Consider the following 23,105-nt stretch of genomic DNA (forward strand, 5'->3'; position numbering starts at 1 on the left):
CTATTGACTCTGTCCCGATCAAGATCCTGTCGGTCAAAACAGCCCTCTTAGTTGCTCTTACATCGACAAGAAGGGTTAGTGATCTTCAGGCATTATCCAGGCAACGTCCATATATGCAATTTTTGGAAGATAGAGTGGTGATGAGGCCTGACCCTCTTTATCTTCCAAAGGTTGCCTCAAAATTTCATAGATCCCAGGAGGTGATCCTACCTTCATTTTGTCCTAATCCCTCTAACAATAAGGAGCAGAGATTTCATCGTTTGGACGTACGTAGGTGCCTTCTTAAATACATTTCAGTAACAGACACCTGGAAAAAAGACCACGCATTATTTTTATCCTACCAGGGGGTTAGGAAGGGACTTAGAGTATCAAAAAATACCCTAGCCAGATGGATTAGGGAGGCGATATCTCTTGCTTATACCGCAGGTGGCGTGGAGATTCCAGAAGGTATAAAGGCTCACTCCACTCGTGCGGTAGCCACATCCTGGGCTGAGAGAGCAGAAGTATCGATTGAGGACATCTGTAAGGCGGCCACATGGTCTTCTCCATCCACCTTTCTTAGACACTATAGATTAGATCTAGGTGGCTCCTCCGACCTCACGTTTGGGAGAAGGGTGCTGGAAGCTATTATCCCTCCCTAGTCACCTTTTCACTTCTCTGAAAGTCTCTCGTTGTGCTGTCATGGCGACTGAATAAATACGTACGCTACTCACCTGGTAGCAGTGTTTTTTCAGGAGCCATGACAGCACCCTTATATTCCCTACCCTCTTTGTTTATGGGTTCAACACTTCCTTTAGAAAATTCCTAAGTTTATTCACTGGGTGAATTGTACCATATATTAATATTGTTTATGTGCTACTAACCTAGAAGGTCCTTTCATACTCTGTAAACCAACTGGCGGGTGAGTGAGGTGCCGCCCTTTTATGTCTGAGGTTTCCTGTCCCTGAAGGGCGGATCCCCTCTCTCGTTGTGCTGTCATGGCTCCTGAAAAAACACTGCTACCAGGTGAGTAGCGTACGTATTTTTGTTAGGAAGTTATAAGGGTTAAAAGTTGACCAGCGATTTCTCATTTTTACAACAAAATTTACAAAACCATTTTTTTAGGGACCACCTCACATTCGAACGCAGTTTGAGGGGTCTGTGTAACTGAAAATACCCAAAAGTGACACCATTCTAAAAACTGCACCCCTCAAGGTGCTCAAAACCACATTCAAGAAGTTTATTCTTCTTGAAACACCCTTCAGGTGTTTCACAGCAGCAGAAGCAACATGGAAGGAAAAAAAATGAACATTTAACTTTTTAGTCACAAAAATGATCTTTTAGCAACAAATTTTTTATTTTTCCAAAGGTAAAAGGAGAAAGTGGACCCAAAAAGTTGTCCAATTTGTCCTGAGTACGCTGAAACGCTGGGGGGGGACCACTGTTCGGGCACATGGCGGGGCTCAGAAGGGAAGGAGTGCCATTTGACTTTAAAGGGACACTGTCACCTGAATTTGGAGGGAACAATCTTCAGCCATGGAGGCGGGGTTTTGGGGTTTTTGATTCACCCTTTCCTTACCCACTGGCTGCAATATTGGATTGAAGTTCATTCTCTGTCCTTCATAGTACACGCCTGCGCAAGGCAAGATTGCCTTGTGCAGGCATGTACTACGGAGGACAGAGAATGAACTTCAATCCAATATTGCAGCCAGCATGCAGCCAGCGGGTAAGGAAAGGGTGAATCAAAAACCCCAAAACCCCGCCTCCATGGCTGAAGATTGTTCCCTCCAAATTCAGGTGACAGTGTCCCTTTAAATGAAAAATCGTTAGCAGACACCATGTCGCATTTGGAGAGCCCCTGTGTGCCTAAACATTTGAACTCCCCCACATGTGAACCCATTTTGGAAACTAGACCTCCCAAGGAACTTATCTAGATGTGTGGTGAGCGCTTTGAACCCCCAAGTGCTTCACAGAAGTTTATAACGCAGAGCCGTGAAAATAAAAAAATCTTTTTTCTTTCCTCAAAAATTATTTTTTAGCCAGCATTTTTTTTTATTTTCAGAAGGGTAACAGGAGAAATTGGACTCCAAAAGTTGTTTTCCAGTTTGTCCTGAGTATGATGTGGGGGTGAACCACTGTTTGGGCACACGTTGGAGCTCGGAAGGGAAGTGGTGATGTTTTACATAGTAACATAGTAACATAGTTAGTAAGGCCGAAAAAAGACATTTGTCCATCCAGTTCAGCCTATATTCCATCATAATAAATCCCCAGATCTACGTCCTTCTACAGAACCTAATAATTGTATGATACAATATTGTTCTGCTCCAGGAAGACATCCAGGCCTCTCTTGAACCCCTCGACTGAGTTCGCCATCACCACCTCCTCAGGCAAGCAATTCCAGATTCTCACTGCCTAACAGTAAAGAATCCTCTTCTATGTTGGTGGAAAAACCTTCTCTCCTCCAGACGCAAAGAATGCCCCCTTGTGCCCGTCACCTTCCTTGGTATAAACAGATCCTCAGAGAGATATTTGTATTGTCCCCTTATATACTTATACATGGTTATTAGATCGCCCCTCAGTCGTCTTTTTTCTAGACTAAATAATCCTAATTTCGCTAATCTATCTGGGTACTGTAGTTCTCCCATCCCCTTTATTAATTTTGTTGCCCTCCTTTGTACTCTCTCTAGTTCCATTATATCCTTCCTGAGCACCGGTGCCCAAAACTGGACACAGTACTCCATGTGCGGTCTAACTAGGGATTTGTACAGAGGCAGTATAATGCTCTCATCATGTGTATCCAGACCTCTTTTAATGCACCCCATGATCCTGTTTGCCTTGGCAGCTGCTGCCTGGCACTGGCTGCTCCAGGTAAGTTTATCATTAACTAGGATCCCCAAGTCCTTCTCCCTGTCAGATTTACCCAGTGGTTTCCCATTCAGTGTGTAATGGTGATATTGATTCCTTCTTCCCATGTGTATAACCTTACATTTATCATTGTTAAACCTCATCTGCCACCTTTCAGCCCAAGTTTCCAACTTATCCAGATCCATCTGTAGCAGAATACTATCTTCTCTTGTATTAACTGCTTTACATAGTTTTGTATCATCTGCAAATATCGATATTTTACTGTGTAAACCTTCTACCAGATCATTAATGAATATGTTGAAGAGAACAGGTCCCAATACCGACCCCTGCGGTACCCCACCGGTCACAGCGACCCAGTTAGAGACTATACCATTTATAACCACCCTCTGCTTTCTATCACTAAGCCAGTTACTAACCCATTTACACACATTTTCCCCCAGACCAAGCATTCTCATTTTGTGTACCAACCTCTTGTGCGGCACGGTATCAAACGCTTTGGAAAAATCGAGATATACCACGTCCAATGACTCACCGTGGTCCAGCCTATAGCTTACCTCTTCATAAAAACTGATTAGATTGGTTTGACAGGAGCGATTTCTCATAAACCCATGCTGATATGGAGTTAAACAGTTATTCTCATTGAGATAATCCAGAATAACATCCCTCAGAAACCCTTCAAATATTTTACCAACAATAGAGGTTAGACTTACTGGCCTATAATTTCCAGGTTCACTTTTGGAGCCCTTTTTGAATATTGGCACCACATTTGCTATGCGCCAGTCCTGCGGAACAGACCCTGTCGCTATAGAGTCCCTAAAAATAAGAAATAATGGTTTATCTATTACATTACTTAGTTCTCTTAGTACTCGTGGGTGTATGCCATCCGGACCCGGAGATTTATCTATTTTAATCTTATTTAGCCGGTTTCGCACCTCTTCTTGGGTTAGATTGGTGACCCTTAATATAGGGTTTTCATTGTTTCTTGGGATTTCACCTAGCATTTCATTTTCCACCGTGAATACCGTGGAGAAGAAGGTGTTTAATATGTTAGCTTTTTCCTCGTCATCTACAACCATTCTTTCCTCACTATTTTTTAAGGGGCCTACATTTTCAGTTTTTATTCTTTTACTATTGATATAGTTGAAGAACAGTTTGGGATTAGTTTTACTCTCCTTAGCAATGTGCTTCTCTGTTTCCTTTTTGGCAGCTTTAATTAGTTTTTTAGATAAAGTATTTTTCTCCCTATAGTTTTTTAGAGCTTCAGCGGTGCCATCCTGCTTTAGTAGTGCAAATGCTTTCTTTTTAATGTTAATTGCCTGTCTTACTTCTTTGTTTAGCCACATTGGGTTTTTCCTATTTCTAGTCCTTTTATTCCCACAAGGTATAAACCGCTTACACTGCCTATTTAGGATGTTCTTAAACATTTCCCATTTATTATCTGTATTCTTATTTCTGAGGATATTGTCCCAGTCTACCAGATTAAGGGCATCTCTAAGCTGGTCAAACTTTGCCTTCCTAAAGTTCAGTGTTTTTGTGACTCCCTGACAAGTCCCCCTAGTGAAAGACAGGTGAAACTGTACAATATTGTGGTCGCTATTTCCTAGATGCCCAACCACCTGCAGATTTGTTATTCTGTCAGGTCTATTAGATAGTATTAGGTCTAAAAGTGCTCCTCCTCTGGTTGGATTCTGCACCAATTGTGAAAGATAATTTTTCTTGGTTATTAGCAGAAACCTGTTGCCTTTATGGGTTTCACAGGTTTCTGTTTCCCAGTTAATATCTGGGTAGTTAAAGTCCCCCATAACCAGGACCTCATTATGGGTTGCAGCTTCATCTATCTGCTTTAGAAGTAGACTTTCCATGGTTTCTGTTATATTTGGGGGTTTGTAACAGACCCCAATGAGAATTTTGTTACCATTTTTCCCTCCATGAATTTCGACCCATATGGACTCGACATCCTCATTTCCTTCGCTAATATCCTCCCTTAAAGTGGACTTTAGACAAGACTTTACATAGAGACAAACCCCTCCTCCTCTCCGATTTTTACGATCCTTTCTAAACAGACTGTAACCCTGTAAGTTAACTGCCCAGTCATAGCTTTCATCTAACCATGTCTCGGTTATTCCCACTATGTCAAAGTTACCTGTAGATATTTCTGCTTCTAGTTCTTCCATCTTGTTTGTCAGGCTTCTGGCGTTTGCGAGCATGCAGTTTAGAGGATTTTGTTTTGTTCCAATCTCCTCGCTGTGGATTGTTTTAGAAATGTTCTTACCTCCCTTCTGAGTATGTTTTCCTGGGTCTTCTTTGTTCAAGTCTAATGTTTTTCTTCCCGTCCCCTCTTCTTCTAGTTTAACGCCTTCCTGATGAGTGTAGCGAGTCTTCTGGCGAATGTGTGTTTCCCAGGTTTGTTGAGGTGTAGTCCGTCTCTGGCGAGGAGTCCATCGTACAAGTAATTCACACCGTGGTCCAGGAATCCGAATCCTTGTTGTCTGCACCACCGTCTTAGCCAGTTGTTTGCATCAAGGATCCTGTTCCATCTCCTGGTGCCATGCCCGTCTACTGGAAGGATAGAAGAAAAAACTACCTGTGCAAACTTTGATGGAATGGTCTGTGGGCGTCATATTACATTTTCAGAGCCCCTGATGTGCCTAAACAGTGGAAACCCCCCCAATTCTAACTCCAACACACCCCTAACCCTAATCCCAACCCTAACCACAAACCTACCCCTAACCCTAATCCCAACCATAATTTTAGCACCAACCCGAACTTTAGCCCAACTCACTTTAGCCCAACTCTAACCCGAATAGGAAAACTGGGGTGGGAAGGGGTGATAAGCGTGGCAGGGGTGAGATCAGCGGGGCAGATCCGCGGGGTGATCAGGGTGATCATTGGGGCAGGGGGTGATCACCGGGGGCAGGAGGGGGCTGTCAGGCGCGGGGTGGCTGAGGAGATGCAGCAGCAGATGGATCCGGCAGCAGCAGGGGGGTGATTACGGGGTGATCACCGGGGCAGGGGGAATGGAGTGGATGGCAGGGGGAGTGGAGGGCTGCAGAGGGGAGTACCTGGTGGCGGCGGTGGCAGAGTAGCAAGCAGGCACCTCGCTGTTTAGCTTCCATGGACAGCATGAAGCTGGACAGTGAGGCAGCCATGGTTTACTCCACCCCTCCACATCTGAATGGAGAGATAGCGTCACATGGACATTAGCTCCAATCAGATCTGGGGGGTGGTGACAAAGAGGTCACCAAAGCGATTGTAGCCACCCCGGGCTCAAGTACAAGTACCCCTATTTCTGTGGGTCTGGTGAAATTTCAGTTAACCCGTTCACCCGACCCGCAGGAATGTGATCCCGCCATGACGCATACGCTGCGTCACAGGTCAGGAAGGGGTTAACATAAGGCCTTTTAGAGAATATTTCATCTTCAAATTGCTTAACTGTTCACAATAACAGTAATTTTGACCAGTGGTGCCAAACTTTTACATGCCACTGTATCTGTCCTTACACATTTTTAAACAGAAAATACATGATAAACTTTGCTGCGAGGGCACGCACTATGATGCTGCTTTAGCCCCGCTCATTCATTTTAATGACCTTAGCAAAGATTATTCACACTGGTGTCATAACAGACTTGTTGATTTGCTCCACATATACAACAGTGGCAAAACATAGTGATAAACTTGTTTTACTGGATGAGAGCTCTACTGATGTCTTTTGCTACCACGGGTAATTCTTTATATGATGGACATAGTGGTTAAATTTACAGATTCTACTGGATCCTTGCGGATCCTTTTGGCTGGGACGTACTATTAGATCTCGTTAATCCCACTGAGTGATAATGAGACCTACATAAACCTAACAAAATGAATCTCATATGTCAAAAGTTATTGTTTTCATATAGATATATTACCCCGCCGTATTCATTAGACATTTTTTAATAAAGAAATGAAAATAGGAAGATAAATGCTCACTGTCATTTCAACAAACTTATGCTCAAACGATAGCCAACATAGTGACTAGAAAAAATTATAAATTACTTCTCTCATAAAAAAGACACTTTCTGCTCTTGCTCTCCTGTCTGTCAAACTGCATATAACAACAGTAAGAAGACTCTATTGGGAAATGCTTTGGCTAAAAACACCGGCATTTTCTCAAACCTATTTAAACACAATATACAGTACGAGTTCTGCAGACCCATATATTTAATCCAAAATTCTGATGAAATGACAGGTACATGTTAAAGGTTCTGTACATCTATGCATCGATTTTGTGTACCAGCGTCTGCAGAATGGGAAAGCAGTTCAGGAATGAAGCTGTGCTAGTTCACTATAGCCAGTGAGTGCATCAGCATCCTAGATTCACAGAACAAATGGCCAACATGTATTACTGACAGGGACTAAAATAAAGTTTACAGATCTTTAAAGAGTTACAGTCAGTTTAGTAGATAGAACATGGTACCAAGATATATAGTCAGTTTAGTTTCATTTCATAAATCAATAGTACACATAAAAATAAGAAGCTTTGTAATATATCTTGATTGAGAAATCTGCTTCTTCTCCTGGACTGATTATTCATTCTCAAAATGCCCAATGCATTGGTAAAATCTGTATTCAGTGAAGGCAGATTTGTACATGAGTGAGATAGGAGATGGCAGTTCCTACTGATAAGATACTATGTAGAGGGAAGACAGGAGAGCTAGAGGCAGCGCTCCTCCCCCTCACTCCTATCTCTACATAGGAGAAGGCAGTTGCAACTAGTCCTGCTGGAGAAAGAAGCAGATCTCTCTGATAAGATATATTACAAAGTTGCTTATTCCCATGTGTACTATTGATTTATGAAATAAATATTAAAATGATGGTTATTCTTCAAACCAGCTGTATCGTATTGTTTATGTTGGTCATATCTCTTTGGCTGTCATTGATGCATTGTTATATTTTCACTTTATCACTAAAAAGCTAGAATGACTGTCACACAGAAATGGGCTTATGTATCATAGCGCTAGGAAATGCTGAATTTATAAATGATAATATCTACATATATATATATATATATATATATATATATATATATATATATATATATATATATATATATATATGTCTAAGGGGTACTTCCGTCTTTCTGTCCCGGAAATCCCACATCGCTGATTGGTCTCGGCGACTGCCTGTCATGGCTGCCGCGACCAATCAGCGACGGGCACAGTCTGATTACTCCCTCCCCTACTTCCCTGCAGTCAGTGCCCGGCGCCCGCTCCAGAATCCCCTCCAGTCACCGCTCACACAGGGTTAATGGCAGCGGTAACGGGCCACAGTGTAATACGCTCTGTTACCGCTGCTATTAACCCTGTGTGTCCCCAACTATTTACTATTGATGCAGCATCAATAGTAAAAATATGTCATGTTAAAAATAATTTTAAAAAAAAACCTGCTATACTCACCATCCGCCGCCTTTCCCGCTCCTCGGGACGCTCCGGTGACCGCTCCATGCAAGCGGCAGGTTCCGGTGGCAAGGATTGTATGCGACAAGGACCTGCCATGACGTCACGGTCATGTGACCACGACGTCATCACAGGTCCTGCGCTCATACCAGCCCTGGGACCGGAAGCTGCTGCTTGCAATGAAGCGGTCACCGGAGCGTCCCGAGGAGCGGGAAAGGCGGCGGATGGTGAGTATAGCAGGACTTCAACGGGCCTTCGGAAGGTGAGTATATGTTTATTTTTTATTTTAAGTCTCTATATTACGTGGCTATGTGCTGTATACTCCGTCGCTGTGCAATATACTCCGTGGCTGGGCAATATACTCCGTGGCTGGGCAATATACTCCGTGGCTGGGCAATATACTCCGTGGCTGGGCAATATACTCCGTGGCTGGGCAATATACTCCGTGGCTGGGCAATATACTCCGTGGCCATACATATTCTAGAATACCCGATGCGATAGAATCGGGCCACCATCTAGTGACTTTATAATACCATTTAGAAAGGCATTTCTGGATGTTGCTGCTCTATAATAATCATTTTGCTTTCATTTAATAATGCTTATAAAACAACTTTTGGCTGTGAATTTTCATGTCTAATCCCAAAATAAAACCAAGTACATATTATGGATAGCGTCCAATGAAGTGAAAAAGAATAGAAGCACCTGGAAGCCATTGGTGTGGTGTGTATAAGCAATGAAGTTACAGTGTGCCTGAGGGATATGTTAAAATTCGATTGTTGACAAAATTCTTTTTAGGATAGAAGGAATTTTCTTTCTAGGTATGTGGAAGTGCATGCACCAATTACTACCTTGTAATTGTCTGCTTGGCAATTGTAGAAACAGTAGCTAACCTAAACATGTCCTAGGAGATTATTAACTAACTGATACAAAATGAATGCACTGTATTCAGAGAGAAAAAAAAACACAAAGTACAATGCACAGGAAAAGAGCATAAGTAAATGAAATAGGGCAAACTACAACAAACAATAATAAGCGAAAACCATCCAGGTTCTTCATAGGCATTTGGCATACAAAGAAATTTTCATTAACGTCAGCATTATGCACCCTGCAAAAAAGTCTCTATACATCGGAATAAAGGAAATGGCTCGACTTATGCATCGTACGAGAAGGAAGTGGTTTGCTGGAGCCTGACACTTCAAAATAAAGCCTTCTAAACATCACAACCAGAAAGCCTTTCATGCTTTCTGAAAACACACAAATAAGCACAGGCATGCCGCATTCCATGAGATAAAAATGTGAAGCCCCAAGACATTCCACCATGCAACCATCTATGGGAAAACCCCAAAATAACATTTATTCTACTGCTGTTTAAAGGGATTTTCTAAATTTCCTTAAGAGGCACTGGAAGCTCTTGGGTCCAAATACAACAAGACGGTCATCTATCATATCTATGTATATGTGAGAGTCGCCTTTGTGCCTCTAAATGCATCAAGGTCCAAGTGCCGCAGCTACTGCAGCACGCCCTCTGGTACAGCATGAGGCGAGGTCAATGACACCCCACACTCATACATGTAACTAGGGTAACCGGACCCGTGGAAGTTCGGGTTCTGGTACCTGACCTGAACTTTAGTCCAAAGTTTGGTTCGGGTCCCAGTTTTTATGAAGAGGTAAGCTATAGACTGGACCAAGGTGAGTCATTGGACGTGGTATATCTCGATTTTTCCGAAGCGTTTGATACCGTGCCGCACAAGAGGTTGGCACACAAAATGAGAATGCTTGGTCTGGGGGAAAATGTGTGTAAATGGGTTAGTAACTGGCTTAGTGATAGAAAGCAGAGGGTGGTTATAAATGGTATAGTCTCTAACTGGGTCGCTGTGACCAGTGGGGTACCGCAGGGGTCAGTATTGGGACCTGTTCTCTTCAACATATTCATTAATGATCTGGTAGAAGGTTTACACAGTAAAATATCGATATTTGCAGATGATACAAAACTATGTAAAGCAGTTAATACAAGAGAAGATAGTATTCTGCTACAGATGGATCTGGATAAGTTGGAAACTTGGGCTGAAAGGTGGCAGATGAGGTTTAACAATGATAAATGTAAGGTTATACACATGGGAAGAGGGAATCAATATCACCATTACACACTGAACGGGAAACCACTGGGTAAATCTGACAGGGAGAAGGACTTGGGGATCCTAGTTAATGATAAACTTACCTGGAGCAGCCAGTGCCAGGCAGCAGCTGCCAAGGCAAACAGGATCATGGGGTGCATTAAAAGAGGTCTGGATACACATGATGAGAGCATTATACTGCCTCTGTACAAATCCCTAGTTAGACCGCACATGGAGTACTGTGTCCAGTTTTGGGCACCGGTGCTCAGGAAGGATATAATGGAACTAGAGAGAGTACAAAGGAGGGCAACAAAATTAATAAAGGGGATGGGAGAACTACAATACCCAGATAGATTAGCGAAATTAGGATTATTTAGTCTAGAAAAAAGACGACTGAGGGGCGATCTAATAACCATGTATAAGTATATAAGGGGACAATACAAATATCTCGCTGAGGATCTGTTTATACCAAGGAAGGTGACGGGCACAAGGGGGCATTCTTTGCGTCTGGAGGAGAGAAGGTTTTTCCACCAACATAGAAGAGGATTCTTTACTGTTAGGGCAGTGAGAATCTGGAATTGCTTGCCTGAGGAGGTGGTGATGGCGAACTCAGTCGAGGGGTTCAAGAGAGGCCTGGATGTCTTCCTGGAGCAGAACAATATTGTATCATACAATTATTAGGTTCTGTAGAAGGACGTAGATCTGGGGATTTATTATGATGGAATATAGGCTGAACTGGATGGACAAATGTCTTTTTTCGGCCTTACTAACTATGTTACTATGTTACTATGTTACTGTTTCCGAACTCCATTGAAAAGAATGGGAACCTGAACGTTGGATCTGGAAAATTCTCTCTCCCGGGCTATCCTCGGAATTCTGAACATTGCAATGGACTTCCAGAAAAAGTTTGTGTTCGGCGTTTAGCTCCGGACACTAACTGTCCTATACAAACCCCGAACTTAAAGCACTCACCTCTATTTGTAACAAGTTGGCTTCCAGCTGTAAACTCTTTGGACAGGTACATATCTGGACACATTGCCTATGAGAATAACTGCCCATGTGGCTGGGGTCCTTACTGCAGAACACCTATTTGAAAATTTGACCACATACTGTGATTGTACCTGTCAACATTATTCATACAAATATAATAGATGCAGTTCATCTGATCATCCAAGTTGCAGCACTCATTGGGGTATCTACATATAGGGGTGAGACAGATCTCACTTGTTCTTATTTACACCTCACACTACAAGCAAATGATTGCATTAAGCAAATCTACAACAAGCTCAACCTAATCCCATCACTTGGATCATCACCATTGTTATTGCATAGAAAGAGACTAGAAGGGGGCACGATTATGGGAATTGTAGGGATTCTGATTTACTACATTTTACCCATTCACATAGGAACTAAACATGTCTGCACCTACTGTAAATGCAAAGCACATAACAATGTCCAGATACTTATCTGTATACCCATCTCATTGTCAATCCAGCCTAATGTGCTGTAAGCAAAATGACCATCTCAGTCTCTTGGGAGAACAATTAATGTCTATGTACAGTTTGTTAAAAGTAAATACAATATTGAATCCTTTGCCAGTTAATATTTGCACAATGACAGTACAGTGTAAAGCCATTTAAAGTGGGGACTTTATCTATAGTCATGAGCTGCCCATTCTTCAACAACACTGAAGCATCTGCTTTTGCCATGGAGAGAATGAACCATTACCTTGTGCTGAGTGCAGACAGCAAAAAACCCAAAATAACGTCTTTCACAATCTTTGTGCCACAGCTGACGGGCCACAAGATCTCTGCACGGTTGGCTTTCTGAAATATTCAGATTCTGCTGCAGGATCGTCAGCGCCATATAAACATTCATGACAGAAAAATCTTCCATATACCGTAACTATGTGTTAGAAATCTATAGGCAGCATGTTTAATGTGCCTCAGAGCAGATATGATTTATGACTTGTCAAATTGCCATGAACATTTAAAGACGGCACAAAAATAATTGATAAAATCTGATATGGTATAAATTCCAAGTTGGGTGATTTATGCTGCGATTTTAGGACCATTAATAATATCGTTACGGAGTTCCCTATTGATGGTGTTGTATACAGTATGCATATAAACAGCCATTGCGGATCTGTATGCAAAAAGCTTCAAAAAATGTAAGTAATAAAACTTGTGATACATACAACCCTCTAAATGATTATTTTGCTCTGTTCCCTCCAGCAGTCCAGTTTATTTAGTATAGAGACAATATGTCCCCAGTAATGTAACGGAATGTGACCTCACCGTAGAGCGATGTAACGGAATGTGACCTCACCGTAGAGCGATGTAACGGAATGTGACCTCACCGTAGAGCGATGTAACGGAATGTGACCTCACCGTAGAGCGATGTAACGGAATGTGACCTCACCGTAGAGCGATGTAACGGAATGTGACCTCACCGTAGAGCGATGTAACGGAATGTGACCTCACCGTAGAGCGATGTAACGGAATGTGACCTCACCGTAGAGCGATGTAACGGAATGTGACCTCACCGTAGAGCGATGTAACGGAATGTGACCTCACCGTAGAGCGATGTAACGGAATGTGACCTCACCGTAGAGTGATGTAACGGAATGTGACCTCATCGTATAGTGATGTAACGGAATGTGACCTCACCGTAGAGTGATGTAACGGAATGTGACCTCACCGTAGAGTGATGTAACGGAATGTGACCTCACCGTAGAGTGATGTAACGGAATGTGACCTCACCGTAGAGTGATGTAACGGAATGTGACCTCACCGTAGAGTGATGTAACGGAATGTGACCTCACCGTAGAGTGATGTAACGGAATGTGACCTCACCGTAGAGTGATGTAACGGAATGTGACCTCACCGTAGAGTGATGTAACGGAATGTGACCTCACCGTAGAGTGATGTAACGGAATGTGACCTCACCGTAGAGTGATGTAACGGAATGTGACCTCACCGTAGAGTGATGTAACGGAATGTGACCTCATCGTATAGTGATATAACGGAATGTGACCTCATCGTATAGCGATATAACGGAATGTGACCTCATTGTACAGTGATGTAACGGAATATTACCTTATCGTATAGTGATGTAACGGAATGTGACCTCACCGTATAGCGATATAACGGAATGTGGGCTCATCGTATAGCGATATAACGGAATGTGGGCTCATCGTATAGTGATGTAACGGAATGTGACCTCATCGTATAGTAATGTAACGGAATGTGGGCTCATCGTATAGCGATATAACGGAATGTGACCTCACCGTATAGCGATATAACGGAATGTGGGCTCATCGTATAGCGATGTAATGGAATGTGACCTCATCGTATAGTGATATAACGGAATGTGACCTCATCGTACAGCGATGTAACAGAATGTGACCTCATCGTATAGTGATATAACGGAATGTGGGCTCATTGTACAGTGATGTAATGGATTGTGAGTTCATCATCCCCATTATGTTAGGTCACCAACAAAGAAACATCATACTGTAGTAACTTGGGGATATAGGAAGATTAACAGTAAGGCTATGTTCACACGGGTTTTTGCTGCTCTTTTTGTGCAAATTTTAAGCAGCGTTTTATAGGACCAGAAAAGGCTTTGAGATTTTTGAAATCTCATGCACACACATTGTTTTATTTCCTGACTGATTTTGAAAACTGCAGCATGTCACTTCTTTCAGCGTTTTTTTTCACACATAGAAAGCAATAAGTGCAAAAGTGCAACAAAAAACCCAGGTGTCAGGTTTTGCTATGTTTTTACTGCAAAAACCTTAAAGGCAGTTCCATCATGATTTTTTTGTGGGGTACTAACAGAAAACAAAAACGCAGCAAAACCTGATATTTGTACGCAGCTTCTTTGATCAGGTTTACCTGCAGAAAAAAAAAAACACGCAGCAAAAACGCAACGTGTGGACATACCCTAAGGAGAGCAGGAAGTTTATTTGTTCTAGTTTCAGCAGGTCCCTGGGTTGTTAACAAAAATCCTGTAAAGTCACAGAAAAGTCACAGGACAAATAAGATGTTGGGCATCCCTGACAGAGCGAATGCTGTGAATCAGCCCCACCTCCATAGAAGTGCTCAGCTCCGCCGCGCAGATGTTGTGTATCAGCCCCTGCACACATCCTGCTGGGGGGACACCACGACTGACTGCACTGCGGCCGCACCACAAATGTCACCGCCACCTTGTGCTTCCAAAAAAGGCCAGAAACGGTTATTGAGATTATCATCCATAGTCACACAGCAATACACCCGTTATAGGGCCGTGTTCACATGTGAAGTAGGTTACCTCAATCAGGAGAGGAAAGTATAATAGAAACATATGCACCACATCTGTATTTATCTCCCACTCCTGGTTTTGGCTTACAGAAACTGAGGTAAAATACTGACCAAATACTGAGGTATAATACTGACCAAATACTGATAGTGTGAATTTTACAATATGCAACAGGTTACTAAAGTCAGAGCAGAAGAAGAGGGGCCACTAACACAATGCAGCCAGGAGATGGTACATCTTACAATGATCAACACGTGTGGAAAAAAAGCTACAAAGTGAGTAACACAAGCGAGCCCATGTCAGGGCACAATGCAGCACCGCACAGAGAAACGCACCATATGCACTGGGAGCAGATCAGCCTGCGACCACCACAAGTCACTCAGTACTTACAGCATAGCACAGCCTCCTGTCACAGAACACCGACTCCCCAAACATGGCAGCCAGCAGCCCTCCACACCACAGTCCTCACAGGCAGAAGTCGCACAAGGATCGCTGCCCTCCACACTGCATCCACATTGTTGTAATCCCACAGGCAGACAGAATGGAGAGGAGTGAGATCAGGAGCGGGCGCGGGGCTGGGAGCCGGAATAGCACAGCTCCCCCTAATGGCCAGCAGTGGAATCACAGCAGCAAGCGAGCCGCAGCTGGACGGCACATCCTCATCATCATCATCATCATCGTCATCGTCATCATCATCATCACCACAGACACTGCCGTGTCCCCACAAGTCTGTTATGTCACTGGTGGGATCAGTAGATTTATACTCAGAAATATAACTCTTAGCCTGCAATTAATAATCATTCTGGCTACATGCACAGAGTTGTAAATGCAAATTGAAATCCCCTTCACTGACAATCCCACTATAATAATAATAATAATAATCTTTATTTTTATACAGCGCTAACATATTCCGCAGCGCTTTACACTTTTGCACACATTATCATCACTGTCCCCGATGGGGCTCACAATCTAAATTCCCAATCAGTATGTCTTTGGAATGTGGGAGGAAACCGGAGTACCCGGAGGAAACCCACGCAAACACGGAGAGAACATACAAACTCCTTGCAGATGTTGTCCAAGGTGGGATTAGAACCCAGGACCCCAGCGCTGCCAGGCTGCAGTGCTAACCACTAGGGACATTTTTCTACCTTGTTGCTGAAATTGGCTAAACGGTGCAAGGCAACCTTGGTACCCAGGAAACTAGTTTTATTATCTCTAAGGCTATGTGCACACGTTGCGGATTAGCCTTAGGGATTTCTTGTGCGGATTCTGCCTCTCCTGGCAGAAAACGCACCTGCGGATTTGTCGCGTTTTTTGTACAGGTCCGCAGCATTTTTTGTGCGTTTTTGCTGCGGTTTTCTTGTGGATTTGCTGCATTTTTTATTTTTCTATAATGAAATGGGTACAAAAACGCTGCAGATTCACAAAAAAGAAGTGACATGCTGCTTCTTTTAAACCGCAGTGTTTCCGCAGCGGATTTTCCGCAAAGTGTGCACAGCATTTTTTTTTCTCATTGATTTACATTGTACTGTAAATCAATTGCGGATCTGCAGCGTTTCTGCACCGCAAAAAAACACTGCGGATCCGCAGAGAATCCACAACGTGTGCACATACCCTAAATCTATGGAACTAGGTGGTCTAAGTATCTAATAGGTGTAGTAGTACTTGAGATAGTAGAAATGAACTCCCTTATATCGCCACTGAGGCCGCACAAACACATCTGCTTGTCATAAGTAAAATGTAAAACACAGTGAGTGCCATTATGCCGGATGCCAATGCACAGAAATGGTTAAAAAGCCAATATATCACATGGACAATTGCTGGCAGAATGAGTGGTGAATATGGTTGCTTAACCCCTTCATGACCTTGGGATTTTTCGTTTTTCCGTGTTCGTTTTTCACTCCCCTCCTTCCCAGAGCCATTACTTTTTTATTTTTCCGTCAATTTGGCCATGTGAGGGCTTATTTTTTGCAGGACGAGTTGTACTTTTGAACGACATCATTGGTTTTAGCATGTCGTGTACTAGAAAATGGGAAAAAAATTCCAAGTGCGGTGAAATTGCAAAAAAAGTGCAATCCCACACTTGTTTTTTGTTTGGCTTTTTTGCTAGGTTCACTAAATGCTAAAACTGACCTGACATTATGATTCTCCAGGTCAGTACGAGTTCATAGACACCTAACATGACTAGGTTATTTTTTACCTAAGTGGTGAAAAAAAATTCCAAACTTTGCTAATATAAAAAAAAAAATTGCGCCATTTTCCGATACTCGTAGCGTCTCCATTTTTCATGATCTGGAGTCAGTTGAGGGCTTATTTTTTGCGTGCCGAGATAACGTTTTTAATTATAGCATTTTGGTGCAGATACGTTCTTTTGATCGCCCGTTATTGCATTTTAATGCAATGTCGGGGCGACCAAAAAAACGTAATTCTGGCGTTTCACATTTTTTTCTCGCTTCGCCATTTAGTGATCAGGTTAATGCTTTTTTTAATTGATAGATCGGGCGATTCTGAGCACGGCGATACCAAATATGTGTAGATTTGATTTTTTTTTATTCATTTATTTTGATTGGGGCGAAAGGGGGGTGATTTAAACTTTTATATTTTTTTTATTTTTTTCACATTTTTTTTTACTTTTTTTTTTAACTTTTGCCATGCTTCAATAGCCTCCATGGGAGGCTAGAAGCAGGCATAGCACGATCAGCTCTGCTACATAGCAGCGATCATCAGATCGCTGCTATGTAGCAGAATTGCAGGTGTGCTGTGAGCGCCGACCACAGGGTGGCGCTCACAGCCACCGGCGATCAGTAACCATAGAGGTCTCAAGGACCTCTGTGGTTACTATTCTGAAGCATCGCCGACCTCCGATCATGTGACGGGGGTCGGCGATGCGATCATTTCCGGCCGCCCGGCCGGAAGTGGTAGTTAATGCCACTGTCTACGTTTGACAGCGGCATTTAACTAGTTAATAGGTGCGTGCAGATCGCGTTTCTGCCCACGCCTATTATGGGCACATGTCAGCTGTTCAAAACAGCTGACATGTCCCGGCTTTGATACGGGCTCACCGCGGAACCCTGCATCAAAGCAGGGGATCTGACCTCGGACGTACTATCCCGTCCGAGGTTAGAAAGGGGTTAATAATGTCCTTGCTAAAAAAAAAAAAAAAAAGCCAATAACTTGTAATGTCCACTCACTGCAAATGTCCTTCTGATTTAGTGCAATAGGGCCAAAATGTCCGCATGTATCCCTGGTGTAGCACTGGTGGTAGAGTAACGTGGCGCGGGGGTGGTAGCCGCAGGTGGGGTACTTGTCTCTTACGTCCTGTTAAGGTACCTTCACACATAACGATATCGTTAACGATATCGTTGCTTTTTGTGACGTAGCAACGATATCGTTAAGGAAATCGTTCTGTGTGACAGCGACCAACGATCAGGCTCCTGCTGGGAGATCGTTGGTCGCTGAGGAAAGTCCAGAACTTTATTTCGTCGCTGGACTCCCTGCAGACATCGCTGGATCGGCGTGTGTGACACCGATCCAGAGATGTCTTCACTGGTAACCAGGGTAAACATCGGGTAACTAAGCGCAGGGCCGCGCTTAGTAACCCGATGTTTACCCTGGTTACCAGCGTAAAAGTGAAAAAAACAAACAGTACATACTTACCTACCGCTGTCTGTCCCCGGCGCTCTGCTTCTCTGCACTCCTCCTGCACTGGCTGTGAGCGTCGGTCAGCCGGAAAGCAGAGCGGTGACGTCACCGCTCTGCTTTCCGGCCGCTGTGCTCACAGTGAGTGCAGAGAAGCTGAGCGCCGGGGACAGACAGCGGTAGGTAAGTATGTAGTGTTTGTTTTTTTCACTTTTACGCTGGTAACCAGGGTAAACATCGGGTTACTAAGCGCGGCCCTGCACTTAGCAACCCGATGTTTACCCTGGTTACCCGGGGACCTCGGGATCGTTGGTCGCTGGAGAGCTGTCTGTGTGACAGCTCTCCAGCGACCAAACAGCGACGCTGCAGCGATCGACATCGTTGTCGGTATCGCTGCAGCGTCGCTGAGTGTGAAGGCACTGGTTACCAGTGAAGACATCGCTGGATCGGTGTCACACACGCCGATCCAGCGATGTCTGCAGGGAGTCCAGCGACGAAATAAAGTTCTGGACTTTCCTCAGCGACCAACGATCTCCCAGCAGGGGCCTGATCGTTGGTCGCTGTCACACAGAACGATTTCCTTAACGATATCGTTGCTACGTCACAAAAAGCAACGATATCGTTAACGATATCGTTATGTGTGAAGGTACCTTTACATTACATGAAAGTGGGGGTCCTGACTGGGTACGTGGGCTTGTGCTTTAAGGGCACTACTGTAAGGAGGAAGACCGGGCTGCGGGTGCGGCATTGAGCCGGGTCCAGAACTGTCAAGGCGGCGTCCCATGTTGCCCGGAGGAAGGAAAAGGGGACTGGACAGGCCCCATGACCTGGGAAGAGGGGGCGTATTTAAACCGTAAATAGAGCTGAATGCGCGAAGCATCAGAGTTTCCCACCGTCAGGTAGAGTGCAGCAGGGTGAGCAGTGCGCTCCACATCCTGCGCAGCAGAGCCAAGACATGCCGCGACCAGGCTTACCCGCACCCTCCAGCAGGATTGTCACTGAGGAGAGCGCCGTCCGCCGAGTGCAGTTACCTCGGCCCACCAGCGCACATCAGCCCACGCTTGTTACAGGGACTCCTGCAGCTTCCCTCACTTTGCTTGCTCAGGCTTATGGACCAGGGGCTCAGCAGGTAAAACCGGAGACCGCCCGCTGCTGCCAGAAGTTGGACCGTTGACAAAGGACCCCATCTGAGGACATTACGCCAGCCATTCCTGTCACTGCAACCCCCATCGGACTGTATATCACGGAGAACCAGTGGGAGTTACGATAAGTGTTGTTTAAACCTCAGACTATCGCATTAATTCTTACTATTCCTTTAATCCTTGTTTACTGTTAATTAACTCCCTGCGAGATTACTTTCATCTGTACTGTTAAATTAAATAATATTGTTACATCGCATTGCTCTGCAATCCCTGGGTACTGCATCTCAACACCTGATTACACTACTCCGGTGCAGACCGCATGTAATGGGAGTGGTGAAACTGCTGTGCCGTGGTCCGAGAAGTGCCTGGAGGGGCATGACTAGGTGATGACTTCACTCTTCACTAGGGCCCCTGATGGTGGGGTTAGGCTTAGCTCCCATTGACCATCAGTTGCTACTCCAGAACAGACCACAGACATATGACAGCTGACCCCCAAAGGACTGGTTACAGGAACGGCCTGGAGGGAGAGATAGCAGATGTAGGCAGACACTGAAGGAACACAGGGACCAGGATACAGATGGGACCAGCTGGTATACAGAAGTATTGGCAGGTGCAGACTGGACCAGCTGTTGTACAGATGAGCTCTGGCAGGTGCAGACTGGACCGGCTGATGTACAGATGAGCTCTGGTAGGTGCAGACTAGACTGGCTAATGTACAGATGAGCTCTGGCAGGTGCTGACTGGACCGGCTAATGTACAGATGAGCTCTGGCAGGTGCAGACTGGATCGGCTGTTGTACAGATGAGCTCTGGTATGTGCAGACTGGACTGGCTGATGTACAGATGAGCTCTGGTAGGTGCAGACTTGACCAGCTGATGTACAGATGAGCTCTGGCAGGTACAGACTGGACGAGCTGATGCACAGATGAGCTCTGGCAGGTGCAGACTGGACTGGCTGATGTACAGATGAACTCTGGCAGGTGCAGACTGGACCGGCTGATGTACAGATGAGCTCTGGCAGGTGCAGACTGGACTGGCTGATGTACAGATGAACTCTGGCAGGTGCAGACTGAACTGGCTGATGTACAGATGAGCTCTGGCAGGTGCGGACTGGACCGGCTGATGTACAGATGAGCTCTGGCAGGTGTGGACTGGACTGGCTGATGTACAGATGAACTCTGGCAGGTGCTGACTGGACCGGCTGATGTACAGATGAGCTCTGGCAGGTACAGACTGGACGAGCTGATGCACAGATGAGCTCTGGCAGGTGCAGACTGGACTGGCTGATGGACAGATGAGCTCTGGCAGGTGCAGACTGAACTGGCTGATGTACAGATGAGCTCTGGCAGGTGCGGACTGGACCGGCTGATGTACAGATGAGCTCTGGCAGGTGTGGACTGGACTGGCTGATGTACAGATGAACTCTGGCAGGTGCAGACTGAACTGGCTGATGGTACAGATGAGCTCTGGCAGGTGCAGACTGGACAAGCTGATGTACAGATGAGCTCTGGCAGGTGCAGACTGGACTGGCTGATGTACAGATGAGCTCTGGCAGGTGCTGACTGGACCGGCTGATGTACAGATGAGCTCTGGCAGGTGCTGACTGGACCGGCTGATGTACAGATGAGCTCTGGCAGGTGTGGACTGGACTGGCTGATGTACAGATGAACTCTGGCAGGTGCAGACTGAACTGGCTGATGGTACAGATGAGCTCTGGCAGGTGCAGACTGGACAAGCTGATGTACAGATGAGCTCTGGCAGGTGCAGACTGGACTGGCTGATGTACAGATGAGCTCTGGCAGGTGCAGACTGGACCGGCTGATGAACAGATGAGCTCTGGCAGGTGCTGACTGGACCGGCTGATGTACAGATGAGCTCTTGCAGGTGCTGACTGGACCGGCTGATGTACAGATGAGCTCTGGCAGGTGCAGACTGGACCGGCTGATGTACAGATGAGCTCTGGCAGGTGCAGACTGGACTGGCTGATGTACAGATGAGCTCTGGCAGGTGCGGACTGGACCGGCTGATGTACAGATCAGCTCTGGCAGGTGTGGACTGGACAAACTGATGTACAGATGATTTCTAACAGGCGCAGACTGGACTGGCTGAAATTGAGAAAGACCAGTACGGGTAGACAGGTACAGGAAAGGTAGACAGACTGATGGGTATAGTGGACCTGACACCTAGCAAGCATGCTAAAGACTAACTAAGTTGCTCACACACCTCCAAGGTGGAGGAGGTGCCTTAAATAGAAGGTGTAACCCAGGTATTGGCTGGGGACACTTTAAGATGACGCGCTGCACTTTAAGAAAGAGGGCGCGTGCACACTAAGCACAGTGCCTAGGGATCTGTACGCTATGCGCGCACCCCGGGCAGCAGCAGATACAAAGGGAGGAGGAATTGCAGGACGGCGGCTGTGGCGGTGAGTAAGCTGGCATCCCTGTCGGGGAAGAGAGGCAGCATACAAGGAGGCCAGCACTATATACCGTAACTGGTGTTGCTGGTTTGCCAGAATCAGGTGTTGGACAGTTCAGTGAGGGAGACCACCATTCATTTAAACTTTTTACTGTTGGTAGGAAATATATACAAGAGCTAGTGGGTACACAGTCTTATGAACACTTCCTTTACAAATAAAAGCATTTTCCTCACACAGATTCCTTCCTCCTTTCTCCATTGTTCTCCTTTCTTTACTTTTTCTCTTTACTTTCTCCTCTGTCTCCATTGTTTTTCACGGCTTTTCCACAGCCCAGCTCAACTTTACAGTCCTGCTCAGTAAGAGTCCTTTACTCATCCCACGGTTCAGCGTCTTCTTTCCCCTGCAAGCGTTCAGTATGGATGGACTTAGCTTCAAGCTTTCTACCCCTCTTATGTACTCAGTACTGTCTAGGCCCATTGTCTTTAAAAGTTATAAACTGTGGACCTCTTTTCTAGACATCCTCTCTCAGCACATGGTTCCGATCGATCACTCTGCCTCTCATACACTTCTGTTCCGAATCTCGCTACCAGATTCACCTGTGCTGACTGGAGGATTAGACATTCTAGGGAGTCTAAGCGAGGCTGCAGAGCAGAGCAGAGACTGCTTTAAAGGGAACCTGTCACCCCGTTTTTTCAGATTGAGGTAAAAATACTGTTAAATCGGGCCTGCGCTGTGCGTTACAATAGTGTATGTAGTGTACCCTGATTCCCCACCTATGCTGCGAAATACATTACCAAAGTCGCCGTTTTCGCCTGTCAATCAGGCTGGTGAGGTCAGGTGGGCGTGGTGACATCGCTGTTTCTTCCCCAGCTTTCCGTTGGTGACGTAGTGGTGTGCGCATGTCCAAGTGCCAAATCCACTGCGCGCACGTGAAGAAAAAGCGCGCGATCTGCGCTATTACCCTTGTCATCGGTGGGGGTGACCATCTTCCTGAGGCCGCGCGTGCGCAGATGGAGTGCTCTGCTGCACGGGGCTTCAGGAAAATGGCCGCGGGATGCCGCACGTGCGCAGATGGAGATCGCGGCGGCCATTTTCCTGAAGCCAAGATGCAAACTCGCCACCAACGGAAAGCTGGGGAAGAAACAGCGATGTCACCACGCCCACCTGACCTCACCAGCCTGATTGACAGGCGAAAACGGCGACTTTGGTAATGTATT

General features: G+C 45.2%; 1 protein-coding gene across 1 annotated transcript in view; it reads right to left on the minus strand.

Moving 5' to 3' along the window:
* The window catches only part of ARHGAP6 (Rho GTPase activating protein 6), a 444,961-nt gene extending 429,658 nt beyond the window's left edge, over nucleotides 1-15,303 (minus strand). Inside the window, exon 1 of the mRNA XM_069757660.1 lies at nucleotides 15,083-15,303. Within this exon, the coding sequence (XP_069613761.1) occupies nucleotides 15,083-15,127 (45 nt within the window). The 5' untranslated portion in view covers nucleotides 15,128-15,303. The remainder of the gene's footprint in view (nucleotides 1-15,082) is intronic.
* Nucleotides 15,304-23,105: the final 7,802 nt, after the last annotated feature.

Source organism: Ranitomeya imitator, chromosome 3 (genome assembly GCF_032444005.1).
Source record: "Ranitomeya imitator isolate aRanImi1 chromosome 3, aRanImi1.pri, whole genome shotgun sequence".
NCBI lineage: Eukaryota > Metazoa > Chordata > Amphibia > Anura > Dendrobatidae > Ranitomeya > Ranitomeya imitator.